Genomic DNA, 20,290 nt, shown 5'->3' on the forward strand with positions numbered 1-20,290 from the left:
CCCATGCATTCAAATAGATGTAGCAAGAAAAAGTGATAAAGATATGCTGGGGAAAATGGGCAGTGTTTGTTACAGGAGGAAGTACATAAAGCCTATGGAATGGCCTGTATTTTCAAAGGCTATCCACTTTCCACTGGAAGGAATGACAGCTGTAGTTTTACCTTGAAAATATGACCTCTGCTAAGTGATTGCATGTGTGCAGACGTATAATGATGCATGTGGGCAGTAGCAGAGGTGCCCACCCTTTGCAAAGGATGACGCAATCAGCTGACCTCAAGTTAGAAGTCCTTGCATAATTTAACCTCAGGTGGTGCTCATGTGGACAGGAGAGACTATGCATTGTACGTGTCTGCCTGCATGTTGGGGAAAACGGGTAAGCTCTGCTGAAAGTAACAAAGGTTATATCCGTTACCAACAGAAAGGCATGGAATTTCAGGAATGAAATGAACCAACCTCATGTGGGCACATGTTCAAGTATTTTGTTGACTCAGTTCCAAAGTGAGTGTGGTTCTTTATCCTAACATTTCGCCCTATCATGCCATGAAGGTGTTGAAATAAAGAGACATTTTCCTTTCTTTACTAATAGTAGACTGAAAAGTTACTTTTTTGGACTCTCAGCCATCATATCTCTGATGCCTGGGAAGGGAGGTTCTGGGAGTTGTAGTTTGAAAAGTAACTTTTCCAAGAGCCATTAATTTGCTTTATATATATATATATATATATATATAATATGCTTTATCTCCAGAACCTTCCTTTTGCAGCAAGACAGAGCGAAGTGTAGGAACACAGAATGTTTGTGATGCTGGTCTTCCTCTGCGTTCTCCCCTCCCCTCTTTTTTTTTTTTTGCAAATGAAGTCTTACAAAATATTTAGTGGGTGGAAAGGAGATTAAGCTGCCCAATCCATATGAACCTTTGAGACTTTGCATGTGCATTGTTTAGCTTATTCAGTCCAAGAAACTGGATTGAAGGAAGGCTAATTAGTCTAAAGTACAAGTGAGAGTTCTAAAGAGATCTTACAGCAAGAGAAACCTCGGAATGAAATCATGTAAGCTCTTATTAGATATCCTGTAGAAGTTAAGTCAATGGAAATGCTGGATTTTTATAAAGCGGGAAATCTATCATTGTGTGGAAAAGGGAATGACAGCTAGCAAACTTTTCACATACAATGCAGAAAGTGTTTTTGCTATTTGGTTCTTGTAAAGTTCAAATTTTGCTTTTCATTCTAAGTATTTCCCTTTTCACTAGATTAGTGTTTTGATTGTTACAGAACACACTGGGACGTCTCACACAATTTTACTTGCCTTCCCATCAGCACACTGTCACAGTCTTGCCAAGACTGTTTAACAACAATACAAAACATGATGTTGGCCACACTGCTAGTGTAATGTATTTGTTTTAGCAATATCAAGATACAAATTGCAAAACTTTGTAACAAATTGCAAAGCTTTGTAACATACTTACTGGTGCAGTGATAATTTTTGAAATGTAGGCCCTCATCACAACAGTCCCATTAACCATGTTCTCAAGGACACACCTAATTTCCAGGCAGCTGTGTAGTGGTGTAGCATGAGTTCCTAGCACCCAGGGCAAAGCAAATATTGTGGCCCTAACCCATGGTCCTGCTGCTTTCTACAGTGCCCCTCCTCCCCTCTCTGTTCCTGATGGGAACAGCCCTGATGCTCCTAGCCCAGCCTGCATGGCTTTGGCTGCATAGCAGCAACAGCAGCTGCCACACCTCCTCCACTGGATCTAGGAATGGCTCTTGGACCGAGGCTATTGGCTTGCTCTCCTCATTGGGGCAGTCTACTGTCATTTGTTGTCCTGCACTATGTGTGTGCCAGGCCAGGGGTGACTGGCTTGCCCTGCCTGCCCGACAGACTCACCATGCATGGAGGCAAGGAAGGGAGCAGTGATGGGAGGGGGAGAGTTAGATTAGATGGACAGGGTCACCTGGACCAGTCCAGCAACTAAACAGAGCATGAGGGGCCAGAAAAGGGTGGCGGTTTTGTACCCTCTAAAATTTTTGTGCCAAGGGGAACCTCCCCTGCCCCCCTATGCCACTGCAACTGTTTTGTTCTATATTACCAAATCAGTCTTAACAGTTTTCGAGTGTACCAAGATTAGATGTTTTGTGAAATCAATGAGTTTTAATTACCATATTTTCTGTGTATAAGACTATACTTTTTTCTAAAATCTTCAGACTAAAATTGAGGGTCATCTTATACATGGAAGTAAGCTGAGGAGGAAAAACAAATGGAGGGAAAAGCAAGGAACAAAGTGATCCTGCAGTGCTTTGATCCCTGCTTTTCCCTCCACTTGCTAAGCCTTAGCAAAAGGAAAGCAGGGATCAAAGTGCTGCAGGATCGCTTTGATCCCTGTTTCCCCTCTGCTTGCTAAATCCCAAGGGGCTTAGCAAAAGGAGGGGGAAGGATCAAAGCAATCCCGTGGCTGTATAAAGGGGAAAGGAATCAAAATGATTGTGCAGTCGTGGAATTGCTTTGATGCCTTTCCCTCTCCTTTTGCTAAGCCACGTGGGGCTTAGCACAAAGGAAGAAAGCAGGAATCAAAGCCATCCTGCAGCACTTTGGTCTTTTTTGCCCTACATTTGCTAAGCCCCACTTAGATTTCTTAATTTTGTGTTAGAAAAGAAGGGGCTGTCTTATACATGGGGGCGTCTTGTACACAAAAAAATACGGTACCCATTCAAGACCAATTCTGCCTCAAAATACATTGCATTGGTTGGCTTGCCCTGATGAATTCTTGGGTTGGCCCTGATCCTAGACTGTAAGTGGATGAAGACTGCTCACAGCACAGGCTTTTGTTCATGGTGAGCATGCTGCCCCTGAGTACAACCCCCATTTCCATTTGACTTGAATAGATACTACTGATTATCAGTTATGCAACAGCTCTACTGCTATGGGTAATGCCTGTTTGTAATTGACTCACAATGCAAAACTACCATTAAGACTAGGGCTGAACTCATTAGTACTGCCATAAAGCGGAGCTGCTTCTGAAAAATGCTGACGTGCACAGCAGGTGTACTAGTTTTACAAATATATGCATTTGAAACTGTATTTCATCCCTGCTGATCATAACTACATAAATAAGAACTGGGTACATTACAACTTACTCTTTATCCTGATATAATCCTCTTTTCCAGCACAGAGAACCTGTCTTTCAAACAGGGAAAACTGCAAGACACTCAGCTGCAAGCAAGGCTCCAAGATGAGACGATGTAAATGTATGAGAGGGTTTACCTTAAGTAAAAATAGAAAAATTTGTGAAGGTAAGGTCATGCCGAATAACCAAACAATTGCATTCTGTGGAGAAATAAGCATATTCAATAACTCCTCTTTGATTCCCTAAAGATACCATCAGAAATGCAGAAAAAAAATCAGGAAAAAGCTGTGTGGTTCTCAAGAGTAAAAAAAAAAAATAAAAAAATGCAAGAGCAGGCAGTATGTTTATTAGACCACTAAAAAAAAAAAAAGAGAGAAAATTGAAGAAACAGTAAGCTTTCATGGATGCAATTCCACCTTTTTCAGGCTTATGCATCAATATTTATGGATAGATAAATTGGAAATAAGTCTTCAAAAGCCATAGCAGATGTCTGTGCTAAGACACTGAGATTGCAGGCTGCCCTGGGACATAGTCTCATGCCCCACCTCTGGCAGAAGGGTTGGCAATTTCCATCCTTCAGACAAAAGGTTTCCAATTAATCTGTAATTGCCCTCCCGCCATATCTACGCATTGACTGTTTTTGAAACATAACATTCAAAAGGTTTCCATAGTGGTAAAACGGTTGTATTATCTTGTTTGGAATAACATGGCTGTAACATAATTGACCGACACTAATTTTTCTAGGGATTTTGCATTTAGCAAGATTGCTGTAACACCATATATATGTCAAATAATTGATTTTCATCTTCTTCCATCAGATATCAATGAATGTGCACTGTGGAACCATGGCTGCACTTTAGGCTGTGTTAATATCCCTGGCTCTTATTATTGTACATGTCCAAGAAATTTTATTCTATTGCCTGATAACAAAACTTGTCATGGTGAGTAGCAGCCGGCCCCAAATATGTGGGCCCAAGTTCTGTTCACTTGCATGTGTGCAGAAGGGGAAATCACATAAGTGTTGCCCCCTCCTCTGGCAGGCTGTCCTTTGAGTGATGAGGCACACAGCAGTTGTGAAAGTAGGTGCATGTTCAGTTGTGTGAAAGACAGTGAGACATATGGAAACACCTTGTGCAGTTTTTCTTTGTAGAGCTTTGGCTGAGGACAGTGATTTCTAACCTTTGGTCCCCTGATGTTCTTGGACTGCAACTCCCAGAAACCCTTGCTAGCACAGCTAGTGATGAAGGCTTCTGGGAGCTGCAGTCTGTTACACAGTCTACTCCAAATAGACTGTGTAACAGAATCCACCAGCACCCTGGCATCTACAAGTTATGAGCAAAATAATAAATAATGGCATATATGTTCAGTTTGGTTGTACCCATACCTATCAAAGAAAAGCCCCACTGAATCCTGGGAAAGTTACTTCTTTGAATATATAATAGGTTGGCCTGACATTAAGCTAAATGCATCAATGGTCTCACTCACTACAAGGTAGTATTTTTGTTTCTGCAGTCTCTGTGGGTCTAACTGCATGTTATGCTAATTTTCTAGTGTGCAGTTGTGAGTTGAGAGGGTGGGGAAGAGTACTTGGGGGGCAGGGGAAGCAGGAAGGGGAAAGACTTAATTTTCTCCCCTCTCTGCACCCAGCAGTCTCTGCACCCTAGTTCAGATCCAGGCTTTTGTGAGTAGAGATAGCAGCACGGTACGGCTCTTACTGAAACTAAATGTTAACCATGAATATTCTGGAATTCTTTAATACTACAGTAGATTTTCTAGCCAAACAACAGCTTCAATAAGGTTAAGAGAATATGATTGGTTTTTTAATATAGAACTAGACTATGGCTTTGCTTTTCTGAGTAATGGACAAGGCAAGCCTTAAATGTGTGGCTTATCGATAAAGCTACAGAATGATTTCAGTTGTTTCTATGCTCCTAGGTTGTGTCTATATTCCTATGTGAGCTATGAAAACAAATTGGCCTTAATATCACTAGGAAGCTTAGACTACAGTCCTTTGAATTCTTATACAAGAATATATCTCATTAAATTTACTGGGATTTGCCTCTGAGTAAATAGGCTTATGACTGCACAGTCAAGGCTGTTGCCTTCCATGAGGAATATTCACTATATTTTGTTATGTGCTGATAAAGCCAGTATTTACCATGGATTCCAGGCAACAGCTGTGGGCAACCTTAATTTGTTCTGGTCTTAGAATCCATCTCAGCAGATGTCTCCATATGGTTCTTTGTGGCTCTGCAAAAAAGCAAGCTGTAGAATAAAATGTCATACAGCCTAGAAGGAGAATATTCTCTCATCTTATAGCTCAAAAGGAATGGGTAGAGACAGTTGCTGTCATGTGCATGCAATGGGAGAGGGAATGGCCAATAGTGAATGCTACTATAGTAACATGTGGAGACCAATGGTTTGATCTAAGCTGTTCTAAACTGTTAGGCCTTCAAGAATACATTGTTAGGCTAGACTTTCATCATGGTATAACTTTTGTCCATGGCAGAAGATCTGTACATGGAACTGGACTCCATAGCAATCATGTGTTTAATATGCTTCATGAAGCATGGCGGCCATGGAATCCATTCTCCAGTGTTATTCTTTGTTGATGATCCATTTCAAGATCGTTTAAAGTACTTTGGATTAGAACAAGGGTAGTTCACAGTAGTATATTATTATTGGGAAATTCCATTTCCCACTGGCTGTTGTAGATTGTAGTTAACCTGACAAGTTAGAGTGTTAAGAGGAGGGTAACCAAGATGGTAATGGGTTTGGAAAGCAATCCCTATGAAGAACAGGGGATGGAGTTGGACAGACTGGAGATGTGAAGATCGAGAGCTGATATAATAGCTTTCTTCAAATGTCTAAAGGAATGTCACATGGAAGATGGCTTTATGTCACTGGCTGCCTCGCTCCTTTGATTCTCAACAGGTGGGGACATGGATAGGATTTCCCCTGGTCAGCCTGGTTAGTGAATCATGAATTTATTCTTTTCCTTTTTCTATAATGTTCTGTCCAGCTTTCATTTTGTTATTATTTTGCCATTTTACACTTGGTTTAGGGATGAAATGACTCTTCATACACTCAAAGACACTTTTATCACATGTTAAGTAGGTTGCTGACAGTCAGGTACAAGTTTAGCCCTGCTTTCATTTTTTGGCAGTCATTTTTACTATTATTTAGCTCTACTTCTCTTCCATTGTCTTGACCTGTTTCTTCTCCTTTTTAAATTTCCTGTAGAATTAATACCCTGTACCAGCAATTACATTCACTGCAGCCATGGCTGTCACCAGGCAGCTGAAGGGCCTGTTTGCTTTTGTCCTGAAGGTTCAGTTATCCAAGCAGATAGAAGGACATGTTCAGGTAAGGAAGTATTTGTAATTTTCAATCTTATCCCTCAGAATGTGGCTGTTGAGACTACTGTTATTAAAACAGGATGGGAAGAAACTGAGAAACTGGGAAGCATGGAACATAGAAACCATCTACTAGAAAATTCAAGGCTCTTTTGTGAGTGCCTGGGAAGCTGGCTGAGAAGACCGAGGTCTGTATCAGTTCTGAGCAAAAGGACAATTAACACCTTCAGTTGACCTCCTGTTAATGAACAATTCAAAGAAGGACTGAGAGGGAATTGCTACCTTCATGGTTATCTCTTACCAGAGAGCACCTCAAAGTAGCATCAAAAGGATTTAACACTCCCACTTTAATTCTTTACTTGAAAAGCCAGTCTGCTTCAATGTATTCGCGAAGGCTTTCACGGCTGGGAGCTAATGGTTGTTGTGGGTTTTTCGGGTTCTTTGAAGGTTGTTCTTCCTAACATTTCACCAGTCTCTGTGGCCGGCATCTTCAGAGGACAGCATTCTGTGCTTTGGTGTAGTATGCTTGGGAGTGGACTCCACAACAACCACCAGTCTGCTTCCTTCCCCTGAGTCATGTAAATTAAAGCTGTAGGAAAGGAAGAAGGAAAGGAAGGTCCTTTTGTTTGGGGTAAACATTAAAGAGGATTAAGATGTTGATTACAGCAGATCTGGGATAGCTCATTTAATGTATAAAATCAGGAGAAGTGGCTAGATGGCTCAGTATAACTCAGAAGGAGGAGACTTTGTCCATTTGCTGCCCTACAAAGCTGTGCTGGGAAGAATGCACTCTGTGCATGTCATAGAACTACATTACCAGCCTGCTAAGGTATGAGTATTAGGTAGTTTTGCTTAGCTTTTGTTGTTTTCTGGTGTGCTTCTCTTGAATGGCCTTTAGACCGTCTGTGTATTGTGTTCTATCATTTTGGGAAAACTTTTTGTAACTTTTTAGAATGCTTGCTATTTGTCCTTTAAACCTTTTCTTTTCTCTTTCATAAAATGCAAAAATCCTTTCAAGCTGTTTTCTGGATTTAGTTGTAGAAGATTTGTGGTCCTAAATCCAGGTCTTGCCTTGACTAAGCTACTCAGATTTTTGGTGTTCATGTGGGTGTGTTGGCAGCTGTACCCTTGCAAGGGAAGCACCTTGTTTATAAATGCCTAGCCTTGTAGATTTTGTTTTGAACTCCCTGGTAACTGCCAGCTCTTAGTGATAGGTTTTAGGCAGGCTCCATAGTCCCATCTCCAGCTAGCTCTTCCCTGGGCTCACCCAACTGAGGACAAGAAGGATAGAGTGAGCTGAGTGGCTATACCGGGAGGGCCATGATTGGTAACTGCCACAAAGAAGAATAAAAATTCCAAAGAATTCCTAAGAATATGAAGCCATTTCACATATGCTATCCCTCTAATACTTATAATCTCTGTCTTGTCAAGGTGGACAGGCAAAGTAGTCAATTTGTCCACAGATTACAGGGCTTGTCCAAGTCCATGACCTCAGGTCCTTGAGAAGGCCCTCCAAGTCTCTTTGGACCAGAGACTGCAGCTGATAATAGTGATAATGGTGATGATAGATTGCATCCAGACTTACTCATGCATAAAGTAAGCTGGCTGGAATCAATGTGGCTTAGACTAGTAATGAATAACTGGTCCCATTGGTTTAAATGATTCTACCCAAAACATGTCTGAGACTGCAAATGTATACCCACTTGCCTAGGAATAAGCCTCATTGAAATCAATGAGACTTACTTCTGAGTAGACTTCTATAGCTTTTCAGGGGGTTAATCTGCTGCAGCAAAAATAACAAAGAGTGTTGTGCAATTTTAAAGACTAATAAATTTAATTTGGCATTCACCCATTTCTTCAGAGTTACAGAGTCCATAAAAACGTATGCCCAGTAAAATTTCATAGTCTTCAAGGTGCCACAAAACCCTTTTGTTATTGTGCGGCACACCTGGAACCAACTGATCATTATTATTCTTTTTATTTATATTTCAGCTTTTCTCCAATAAAGCTTTTCTCCACCACGTCCCAATAAAGGGACGTGGTGGTGCTGCGGGCTAAACCGCAGAAGCCTGTGCTGCAGGGTCAGAAGACCAAGCAGTTGTAAGATCGAATCCACGCAACGGAGTGAGCACCCGTTGCTTGTCCCAGCTCCCGCCAACCTAGCGGTTCGAAAGCATGCAAATGCGAGTAGGTAAATAGGGACCACCTCGGTGGGAAGGTAACAGCGTTCCGTGTCTAAGTCGCCCTGGCCACGTGACCATGGAAGATTGTCTTTGGACAAACGCTGGCTCTATGGCTTGGAAACGGGGATGAGCACCGCCCCCTAGAGTTGAACACGACTGGACAAAAAATGTCAAGGGGAACCTTTACCTTTACCTTTACCCTTTTCTCCAATAAAGGGGAAGTGGTATTGATCTACTTCCCCGTAGTCACATAACCCTACAAGGTTATGTGAGAAAGAATGGTCTGAGAAAGAATGTTTGAACGTTCATCATCCATGAGTCATAAATGGGAGGGTTGAACCCAGGTTTTCCCAGTTTTAAGACAACATGCTAGCCATTATACTGGATCTTGGATTTAGTCTTCTGCGGTTGAGTTACTATGTTTCTTGTATGTAGGGCACATAACATGCCACACAAAGTTTCAGAGAATTGTGAATAATAGTGTGGAATTCTTAACTTGCTTGCTTACACGGGAAGCTGTGCTAAGGGTTCAGGTAAGATGTATAGCAAATGCTGAGTGAACAGCTATGTGTGATGAATGAACAGATTTGTTATTTAAGGTGCCTGAATGTACAATTTTATCTTCTGGTATGGACACATGGGCAAAAAGTTATATTAAAAATACATCTGCTTATCATGTGATACAGCTTTAAAAATAAAATTTTTAATAAAACATAATGCACCTTCTTGACAAGTTTCAGGATCATTGGGTTTCAGCACTTCATTATCCAAAGTCATTTTATATTGCAGCATGAAAATGACTGTCACTTGGTGTGTCATAAAATGTGGTTCAGATATTCAGTATCTGCTGGAATGCTTTAGAGTTTTTTCTCATGAAGGATTGCACATCAGTTCTACTGTATGCCACGAAGGGGATTGAAATAACACTACTTTGCTCTTCCATCTGGTGTGTCTGTGTGTGTGTGTGTGTGTGTGGGGGAGCTTCATCAAAATTTGGTAGTGTCCTCTGCCTCCTAAAGGAAGTGATCCTGGGTAGGGTTCCAGCCACTGCCTCTGAGGAGATCATTATTCTCTGTTGTTTTCTCCCATGTTCTGTCCCCCAGAAATATCGTTCTTTCCATGGTTATTGAGTCAGTGGATCAGTTTTTGGCTCCATTCTTTTGGCACCAGGACAACTAGGTGTGCAAAGATATTTCATTGTTCAGTTTTATTAGCATTGGATAAACTCCCTAAAACCAGCAGAATTCCAAGCCAGTATGCTGTTCAATATTTACGCACATAAGATTCCACCTGCAAAACTTGCTACGGTACTAGAAAGTGTAGCTCATGTGACTGGTTATACTCAGTTGGAACCTCAGCAGATCTCCGCAGCATCTTCCACAACTGGAGCTTCACACGGATATAAATGCTAAGTAGGATATTAACTCCAGTGTTTATTTCTCAAGGATCTTTGAAGTTCAGAGGAAGAGTATTTAATTGATATATGGATTATTTTCACTATTCTCACTCTTAATTTACAGTCTCAGCCATAGTAAAACATGTCATAATCAGGGATTAACAACATCCTTATGTTTTATATAAAAAAGAAACTGTTGTGGAGAAGATGATGAAAGCAGAAGTGCACATTTGAGCAAGAAATGCCATTTCTGCAATGCCAAGGCCTCCTAATAAGTAGGAGCAAAGAATAACTAGGGCTGGCAGCTGGTCACTCCATAGACTTCCTTAACCTATGGAGGAATTAATCTCTAGAAATTAGCCTCAATTGATGAGCAGAAACTCACAACATGCCCTTGGAAATGCCCTAAACAATGTTATGTTCTGTGTTTTGGGAATACAGTGGGTAAGTACGACTGAATCATACTTGGGAAACACTATAAAAGAGTTAAAAATATTTAAACAGTACCACATGTCCCAAAATCGGATCTTCTGAATTTCCCAACTCAGCCGTCTTGAGAATCAGGCTGTGTTTGGGGGTTTGTAAGAGTCTCTTCTTCTTGAAGCCTTTCTCACATGCAGTAGGGGAGGCAGAAAATCAAGAACATGGATAGTAAAGTAAATTTCCAAGCTCTGAGCAAATAATGCTCCAGAAAGACTGGTTCTGCTTTTTCACATTGGTGTGTTTCTAATTTACTTAAGGTTGCACATCTCCTGATAATGGTGGCTGCAGCCAGATCTGCACTTCTTTGAGTCCAACAACTTGGAAATGTGAATGCTTTCCTGGTTTTAATCTCCAGGAGGATGAAAAACATTGCACTGCTGCAGGTTAGTGTCATAATAATCTTTGGCTGAAGCACAAACAATCATCATTTGTTTTTAAAAGCACTGAAGTGTCATTGAACACTTTCTTGGTGGACAACACTGTGACTCTTTAGGATCAAGCTCAGAGAAAACCAGTTTTAGTTTGGAGTTGAAATGGCTGGGCACAGCATCAGATGGCTGACAATTGTAACAGTCCTTTTATCTCACTCATCTCTGAAGCATTTTGCAGCTTGTTCAACACTGATTTTTCCCAAGTGAAAACTAAAATAACAAAAATTAAAACAATAATCTTTTTTAATATACATGTAACTCTTTTCACAGGTCAAAACACAGACGTACAGTCTGATTTTATCATGGAATAAGAGAGAAAATGGACAAGAGGGTTTTTAGCTTGACTGTGAATTTTCCAAGATGGTAGATGGATGTCTCTTTAGGAAAGTCAGTTGAGGTGGTTTCTTGATTTGAAGATTTCTTTCACCTTTTGGTGAAAGAGAAATACTCTTTCTACCTCAGTTAATGGGAGAGGCCTAGTATAAAATGTCTGTGAGTGAACAAAGGGGAGAAAAGCCTTTTCCCCCTTTTGAAAAAGCTAGTGCAGACAACATAAGATGCACAGCTGCATACAGTATTTAAAAGTGGGATTTACTTACATTGTTCCCTTTATTGCCCTTCATTATAATGTCTCCGTTGTAATTCATTTAGTTACGTTTAATGATTGTACTAATAAAAAAAACAAATCTCAAAAGGAAGAAAAACAGGAAGATTATAGCCTTTAACTTGCCTGTTTACATTAAAATATTTTTATCTTGAGATTATTATAGGATGAGAAGAGTTAACATGCTCTGAAATTTGTCCCAAACAGGACCCAAGCCATTTCTCTTGTTTGCAAACAACCAAGACATCCGCCGCATTGCTTTTGATGGAACACATTACTCACGTATAATCGACTGGCAGATGGGAGTAGTCTTAGCTCTGGACTATGACCCTATTGAAAATAAGGTGAGGCATTTAGGAAAGAGCGGATTTTGAAGTGTTGCAAGGACACATGGCTTTTGCTCCTTTGCAAATTAACCTCTTGGTTACTGGTACCTTGTAAAATAGATGAGCTGCTATCCTTACACTGAAGGCCTTTTTGAAACAGTTGTTTTGTGTTTCTGGACGTTTGGATACCCATCTACTATTGCATGACATTCTTCAGTTACTATTGGTAGTCTGACTTACTACAATTGTGACATGTATGTTGTACTTACCATTTCCAAATCTGTTTCACTAGCATTATTAGCGTGATATTTTTAATTAGCCAACCATCCATGCCCAAGCTTCAGAAAGCTTGAGGAAATCACAAGATTTGCAGAAGTACCAAAGAACAAAGCAAAGCAAAAAATTCCCAAACCCCCAAATCAAACAAATAAACAAACAAAACCAAAACAAAACACCAAAACAAATACAATCCACATGTTTAGGGAGAAAATGAATTAAGGTGGAGAAATGCCAAAAGAACCAAGGGGGTGACAGAATTCTGACTGATTGCTCAGGAAGAGGAATTTAGTAAATTGGTGGTTGACTAACTAAACAGGAACATGCCCCACTATAACATTTAGCTGGAAGAACCATTATGCTTACAGTTTGGAAGTGTTAATTTCTTGGATTGCATCTTCCAGAATCTCAGAGCCAGCAGAACTAGTGGACATGCTGCTTAATGTTTATAAATGCTAATGTTTATAAATTCTAGATGTCAGAATTATTTCCCAGAGTTTTTATTGTACCTCTGTTGCTTAATTCACTGCCTTTAGTGGAAAGGTGTATGATCACTTTTTAGCCACCCAAAGTTCTTGGAACCTAAAGGTAAAAATGAGAATGATGAACATGCAATGTGTTCAGCAAGCATAAGGCTGCAATCTCAACCTCTCCTGCAGCAGAGTAAATCTCACTGATATCTGTGAAAATTCTCAGTCATCCATCTGGAAGCTGAGTCATGGCAACTGGATTTCTTTCTTGTTAGGTGGAAATGTTTCACTACCCATCCAAGTAGCTTCTTCAGTCTGAGGAGAGTTGGTAGGAGATCCCTGATATATCCTCCACGTTGGTTTCACTTCCCCCTGGTCTGAATAGGCTCATTAGGCTTCTCTCAGGAGGCACAGTGAGGAATTAAAATCTCCCAACCTCTCCTTATCTCACTGAGCTATCAGCCAGTGAAAAGGTACATAAAGCAACTCAATCCTATTGACTGAGATATAATTGTTTATCATTAGTCTCATTGTTTAAATGTAGTGAACAGCTTCTGGCGGATTAGACCTATATATTATTTCCTTTTTTAGTTCTACACATTTTAAAGAGTTTGGAAAAGTTACCTTTTTTGGATAACAATCCACAATCTGTTAGCCAAGATTGCCACTGTTACTGTAGTCAAAAAAGGTAACTTTTCCAAGGTCTTTTTTCTGCCTTCCCTACTGGAAGCTAGACTTCACCTTGACTATTTTGACTTTGGATGTAGTCACTTTATGCAATGATGTTGTGTTGTATCCAAACCAGTCTCCTAGTTTTTTCAACCAATGGCTGAAATTCTGTTGCTTAGTCACGTTATGGTAGAGCCATTGAATCAGTGGGTATTGGATGAGTCAACTTCTCCATAAGTTCCATTGATTCAACTGGGCCACTCTAGTTACGATTTCCTATGCTGAAGTAGGTCATAATTAGAATAGTCCCATTTGAATCAATGAAACATGCAGAGTAGCTGACTCACCAAATCCCCACTGATTCCATAGGTCTACTCTAGTTGTTACATGCTAGCAAAGTTATGCTCAAAATCCTACAAGGTAGGCTTCAGCAGTATGCGAACCGAAAATGCCCAGAAGTACAAGCTGGATTTCGAAGGGGTGGAGGAAATAGAGACCAAATTGCTAACATGCACTGGATTATGGAGAAATCCAGAGAGTTCCAGAAAAACATCTACCTCTGCTTCATTGACTACGCAAAAGCCTTTGGCTGTGTGGACCACAACAAACTATGGCAAGTTCTAAAAGAAATGGGAGTGCCTGACCACCTTATCTATCTCCTGAGAACTCTATATGTGGGACAGGAAGCAACAGTTACAACTGGATATGGAACAACTGATTGGTTCAAAATTGGGAAAGGAATATGACAAGGCCCTATATTGTCCTCCTGCTTATTTAACTTATATGCAGAATACATCATGTGAAAGGTTGGACTGGAGGAATCCCAAGCCTGAATTAAGATTGCTGGAAGAAATATCAACAACCTCCAATATGCAGATGATAACACTCTGATGGCAGAAAGTGAGGATGAATTAAGGAACCTCTTAATGAGGGTGAAAGAGGAGAGCACCAAAAATGGTCTGAAGCTCAACATAAAAAAAAAAAAAAAAAAAAGATCATGGCCACTGGTCCCATCTCCTCCTGGCAAATAGAAGGGAAAGGTATGGAGGCAGTGACAGATTTTACTTTCTTGGACTCCATGATCAGTGCAGATGGTGACAGCAGCCGCAGAATTAAAAGACACTTGCTTCTTGGGAGGAAAGCGATGAGAAACCTCAACAGCATCTTAAAAAGCAGAGACATCACCTTGCCAACAAAGGTCCGCATAGTCAAAGCTATGGTTTTTCCATTAATGATGTATGGAAGTGAGAGCTGGACCATAAAGAAGGCTGATCGCCGAAGAATTGATGCTTTTGAATTGTGGTGCTGGAGGAGACTCTTGAGAGTCCCCTGGACTGCAAGGAGAACAAACCTATCCATTCTGAAGGAAATCAACCCTGAGTGCTCACTGGAAGGACAGATTCTGAAGCTGAGGCTCCAATACTTTGGCCATCTCATGAGAAGAGAAGACTCCCTGGAAAAGACTGTGATGTTGGGAAAATGTGCAGGCAAGAGGAGAAGGGGACGACAGAGGATGAGATGGATGGACAGTGTCACTGAAGCTACCAACATGAATTTGACCAAACTTCGGAAGGCAGTGGAAGACAGGAGGGCCTGGCATGCTCTGGTCCATGGAATTATGAAGAGTCAGAGATGACTTAATGACTAAACAACAACAACTCTAGTTGTGACTTACTTTAGCAACTTGCTATACCAAGCATAAGGATTTCAGCCTATGCACTTTGATCCTTCATGCATTTTCCCCATTAATTTTATACAGAATGATCAGCTGTAGGACTTTATACATTCATTTTCAGTTTTGTAACTGAAGTATGCTAGTTTTCTACATTTTATGTGCCATACTTTTATAGTTATTTTTCCAAACTTGTTCATTTGCTTTATTACCACATTGTTGGTCATTGTCTCAATTCAGGAAGTACCTAATATCCTGCTCTATATTCTCGTTTCAAATGCTTCTATCTTTTTTTCTAAGATTCATGTATGTGTAACACACACATTAATGGGTTAAAGTCCATCATTCCATGCTATACAGTGGAACAAAACGTATAGCAATATGTGTATAAGCATAATGAGGGTTTTTATCTTTATAGCAGAAGTGCTTTCCCTACAAAGAACAGTGCTGCCTGGTAGATACTTGAGTACCTAATTATATTTTGATGGATGTGGCTTTTGAAACATTCTTGCAAATTATTTAATAATACAGCTAAAACAGTCTCCTTCATTTCTATTTTTCATTGCATATATGAGAGAGGGCTTGGAATGGGGCATAGGGAATTTATTTATTTATTTGGGCATTTATTTGATTTGTATGCTGCCTCTTTTGAAGAAACACTAATGTGGGTGGTTTAGACATTAAAACTCAGAACCCACATGACCCCATACAGTATAACAATGCAGTCAATGTTCATGGAGCTCAGTCTAAAATTCATACAAAAAGAAAAAGAAAACAAGAAAAAAATTAAAAATTAATATTAATAGCATGGAGGGAATAAGTTGTTGAAGGAAGCTTTATATAATTCTGTCTTCACTAATTTTGTGAATATCAGAAATGAAGAAGCCTGGCATTCCTCAATTAGAAGTTCACTCCAAAGATTGGGGGCCACCACCGAGAAGGCCCAATTCCTTGGCTTCCCTCAGTGTGGCCATTTGTAGCAACATGAATTGAGAGGAGCGGTTGAAATGGGTAGCTGATCTTTGAGAGAGAGATTGAGGTCCTAAAAGGTTAAGGGCTTTACAGGTTGTAACCAACACCTTGAATTGATCACAGAAACTGACAAGGAGCCAGTGAAGGTGAGCCAAGGGACATATGATTGAGTTGGCAATTTTACTCTTACACAGAGGGTGGTATATTTTCCTGTGTGCACTGTTTTCCTATGTGCAAATGACCAGACATGCACATTAAGAGCCTCAGTGTTATGTCTACTCCCGGGGGAGTGAGATGGCTGCCTCAGGTGGCAGACCTGGGGTGTTGTGAAATGGCAGGAAAGGCTTAGTAACTTTAGTTACTTATGTTTAGTTATTGTTGTATTTATTACTGTTAGGGAAAGGGAGGGGCATTTGTGGGATTTTCTTCCTCATGTCGTAGCATAGCCTGGCTGGCTTTGGGTACAATAAATATTGAGTTAGATAAATGACAGAGGGGATAACTCAACGCTCTGCCTCAGGCAACAACATGCGCTGAGTCATCTCTGGCTTTCCTTAGAAACTGTCTTAGGATTCCTTCTCTTATTGGAAAAAGAAAAAAAAACATGCTGCAATCAAGCCTTGTGAACAATAACAGTCATGCTCTGGGGGCCATCATTGCTTTTAGAGACACTGTTTTTCTGTCTTATCTGTCTCATTGATCATATCATTGATCATATCCGAAAATCAAAATGAGATCTAGTGCTATAACAGGACATGCTTCATGGCTCATGTTTTGTATTATAGGCTGCCTGGCTGAAAAGGAAACACAGGATCTTGAGGAGCTGCTATATAGGGCATCTTGGGTTTACAGGCTAAGCTTGCTCAGGCTGTAGAAGTCATTCTGGTTGAAGGATAAGTGCTTGCTTATTTGATCCATAATCATGGGTATGATTTTGTAAATAACCCCATTACTTTTCCCTTTGAAAAGAGATCTCATTTCACAAGGTAAAGCCACGAGATAAGGAAATCCTACCTGCAAATTAGAAGTACAATCATCAGCTATAAACCTTCTGTTTTCTCATTACAGATTTATTTTGCCCACAGAGCTACGAAGTGGATAGAGAGAACTAATCTGGATGGCACAGATCGAGAAAAAGTTATCCGCGAAGCAACCCAGAGACCTGAAGGGCTCGCTGTGGACTGGATTAACCGCAAATTGTATTGGACTGATCCTGGGTATGCTTTTCTCACAGATCATATGGGTTATCTAATGCCAGCATGAAACATGATGGGAAAGCAGAGACTGGCAAAATGTGAGTGATGGGAATATCACTCTGAAATGCCAACCTGCTTGTGTATCTGTAAAGCAAAGCAGAAGAATTTAGTATCGGAAAACGCCACTACCGAGTGCCAAAGGTTTGGATATTTTGCTGAATATTATGCTATATAGAAAGGGACATGGTGGTGCTGTGGGCTAAACCGCAGAAGCCTGTGCTGCAGGGTCAGAAGACCATCAGTCGTAAGATCGAATCCACGCGATGGAGTGAGCTCCCGTTGCTTGTCCCAGCTCCCGCCAACCTAGCGGTTCGAAAGCATGCAAATGCAAGGAGATCAATAGGGACCACCTCGGTGGGAAGGTAACAGTGTTCTGTGTCTAAGTCACACTGGCCATGTGACCACAGAAGATTGTCTTCGGACAAAACACTGGCTCTATGGCTTGGAAACGGGGATGAGCACCGCCCCCTAGAGTCGGACACGACTGGACAAAAATTGTCAAGGGGAACCTTTACCTTTACCTTATGCTAGATAGAACTATTCATGTAAGGCGGTGCCTTTCTTGAACAGCCAGTCTATTCTTTTTTGAGGGAAGGAAAACAGTGCTGGAAGTTAAAACACACCACGTGATCTGTCCATCCTATTATTTCCCTCTGTTCTCTGAATTCTTTGCAGGTTCCCAGTTCTGGGAAGCTTCAAAGAAAGGGAAAACTTTTTGAGCTCTAGTAGCAAAATGGTTTTTTAAAAAAACCATTAATTGAGTTTGCTCTGAAGCAATGTAATGGCAAACTGTATTCTTTGTAAATAGCAATAATTCCATGTATTTATGTCATGACTTGAAAGGTCACAATGGCCTTCAATGCAGGTAACTTTATAACTATGTATTCAGATAAGGAAGTATTATTATCCCCGTATGATAGTTGTGATAGTTAGACAGTGGCTTATTTAACAATGTGCAGTCTTAGAAATGTTTACTTAGAAGTAAGCCTCCCTGAATCCAGCAGGACTAGCTTCAGGTCAGTGTGTACAAAATAACAGTTGAATAGAAGATCTCATACTTAGGCATATTAATAACTCATGTTAGAAAGGTATTGAGAAGAAGATCAAATTTCAGTAAGAGTTGGGAAGAAATAAAACAAAGAATCAGAATCAGAGCAAGGAAAGTGAATTAACCCAAAAGTTAACCCCAAAATTAACCCCAAAACAGGAATCCTGTATTTCGATACATGGAGTAAAATGGCTTTGCTAAGAAATCCACCTCCTTTTGTGTACACATTGTAGGAAGGCCCACGTTGAAAGCAGCAACCTCAATGGAATGGAGAGGGAAATTGTGATCCAGGAGGATTTGTCTCACCCGCAAGGAATTGCTGTTCACCCATTCACGGAGTAAGATGTCAAATATGCTTTGAAACGGAGAGTTGATGGTACATCACTGGCTTCCCCAGCCTGGTACCCTCCAAATCCCAGCACCCCATGAACATGGTCAACTGATTAATATGGAGGGCACCAGCTTGAAGAAGCCAGGAGAAGAGATTTTAAAGAATAATAAAATGTTATTTAGGCTTGGGTCCTTCTCTATCTCTGTCTTAGTGTTGGTATTTGTCTTCCTTTAGCTGCTCAAAGCAGATAATATAATTGAAAACAAACACCCACACGGTCATGTTTCATACATGTTGCAATATTTAAAAAATAACAGCATACCCCAAAATAGATTATTGGTTGTAAATAATATATTAATGTTTCTAGTCCTTGGAAACTGTATTACCTAGGTTCTTAACCAGGGTCTGCAAAGTCTTAAAGAAATGTTATGATCGGTTGCAGTTAAAATGGAAAGAAAGAAATAAGAAAGCAAGCAAGCAAGCAAGAAAGAAAAGGAAATGTAGAACAAAATCTTAATTTCCTTTCCTTGTTTGTGTAAAACTTGCTGTTATAAGAAGGAATATTTGTCGATGAGACCTGTCATGAGAAGCTTTAAATAAATAATTGATGCACTTTAAGAGTTTTAAATCTTGAGTTAATTCTTGGTGATCTGTGGCAACAAAAGATATTTAAAGGGGGCATGTGGTAAAGAAAACTTTAAGAATTGCTGCTGTGTTAACATGGATTTGTAATGACATACCAGTGTTGAATGTGGGTTTACTTGTTTGACCATGAAGAATTTTTTAAGGCTATGTATTGAACTCATCCCATGAAAGACTAGCCTAATTATTTAGGACATTGCCACATGAAATTTCAGTGTTAACATTGTCTGGTGACTTGTTTTGGTTTTATAGTCATAGGAGAAAGGATAGATTTCAACACTGCCAATATTGCTTATATGTCACTTCCCTGGAGAAATTCTAAATATTCTTGTTTGCATTGTCGCTCCCGAATTCCCTAGAAAGGCACTAGCCATGCTGACTTTGATTTTTGGGACTTTTAGTCAACAAAAGGCAATTTTGCCCATCAGGCTAAATCCTATTGTGTCTACCAGTGTTTTATATGTTCTTTTCACTGCCAAGATAAAGTGGTTTTTCAGACAAAGACTTATATGGTGCTTTATCTGTTTTTCTTCAATAAAGGGAGCTATTTTGGATTGATCTAGGGGTGAATCCACGGATTGAAAGGTCTTCCTTGCAAGGCTCTGATCGTCTCACAATAGTTCATTCTGACTTGCTCTGGCCCAGTGGAATTACTATTGATTACCTCACTGCCAGGCTATACTGGTGTGATGCCAAGAAGTCTGTGATTGAAATGGCAAATCTTGATGGTTCTCAACGGCGCATCCTCACACAGAATGATGTAGGTGAGACTCTGGGATTGACAGTATTGTGATGATAAATGCACATTCAAAATGTTAGTGGAAGGCTGACTAATAAAAGTTAATAAATGCCTTGCTGAATCTACAAAGATGTCAGCTTAAGAAAGAGTACAGTCTTATCCTGATTTCCAAAACCTGTACATCAAACAATTTTTTAGTATATGCAATCTACTCTTTTAAAAATATGGCATGTGGTGGCTTATCATAAATTGAAAGGCCTACGTGAATGGAAACCTCTCTGCCTATTACCTTCATTTAAGAACAAGAAGTCCTT

The 20,290-nt window shown here is 40.2% G+C and overlaps 1 protein-coding gene across 3 annotated transcripts in view; it reads left to right on the forward strand.

Annotated features, from left to right (window-relative positions):
• EGF (epidermal growth factor) overlaps positions 1-20,290 on the forward strand; it is a 56,904-nt gene that overhangs the window by 16,508 nt on the left and 20,106 nt on the right. For all 3 annotated transcript variants that reach the window (XM_020808853.3, XM_078376576.1, XM_078376577.1), the window contains exons 6-13: positions 3,163-3,288; positions 3,941-4,063; positions 6,366-6,488; positions 10,798-10,923; positions 11,783-11,919; positions 17,029-17,177; positions 18,498-18,602; positions 19,778-20,001. In XM_020808853.3, the coding sequence (XP_020664512.3) occupies positions 3,163-3,288; positions 3,941-4,063; positions 6,366-6,488; positions 10,798-10,923; positions 11,783-11,919; positions 17,029-17,177; positions 18,498-18,602; positions 19,778-20,001 (1,113 nt within the window). The remainder of the gene's footprint in view (positions 1-3,162; positions 3,289-3,940; positions 4,064-6,365; positions 6,489-10,797; positions 10,924-11,782; positions 11,920-17,028; positions 17,178-18,497; positions 18,603-19,777; positions 20,002-20,290) is intronic.

This window comes from Pogona vitticeps, chromosome 5 (genome assembly GCF_051106095.1).
Source record: "Pogona vitticeps strain Pit_001003342236 chromosome 5, PviZW2.1, whole genome shotgun sequence".
NCBI lineage: Eukaryota > Metazoa > Chordata > Lepidosauria > Squamata > Agamidae > Pogona > Pogona vitticeps.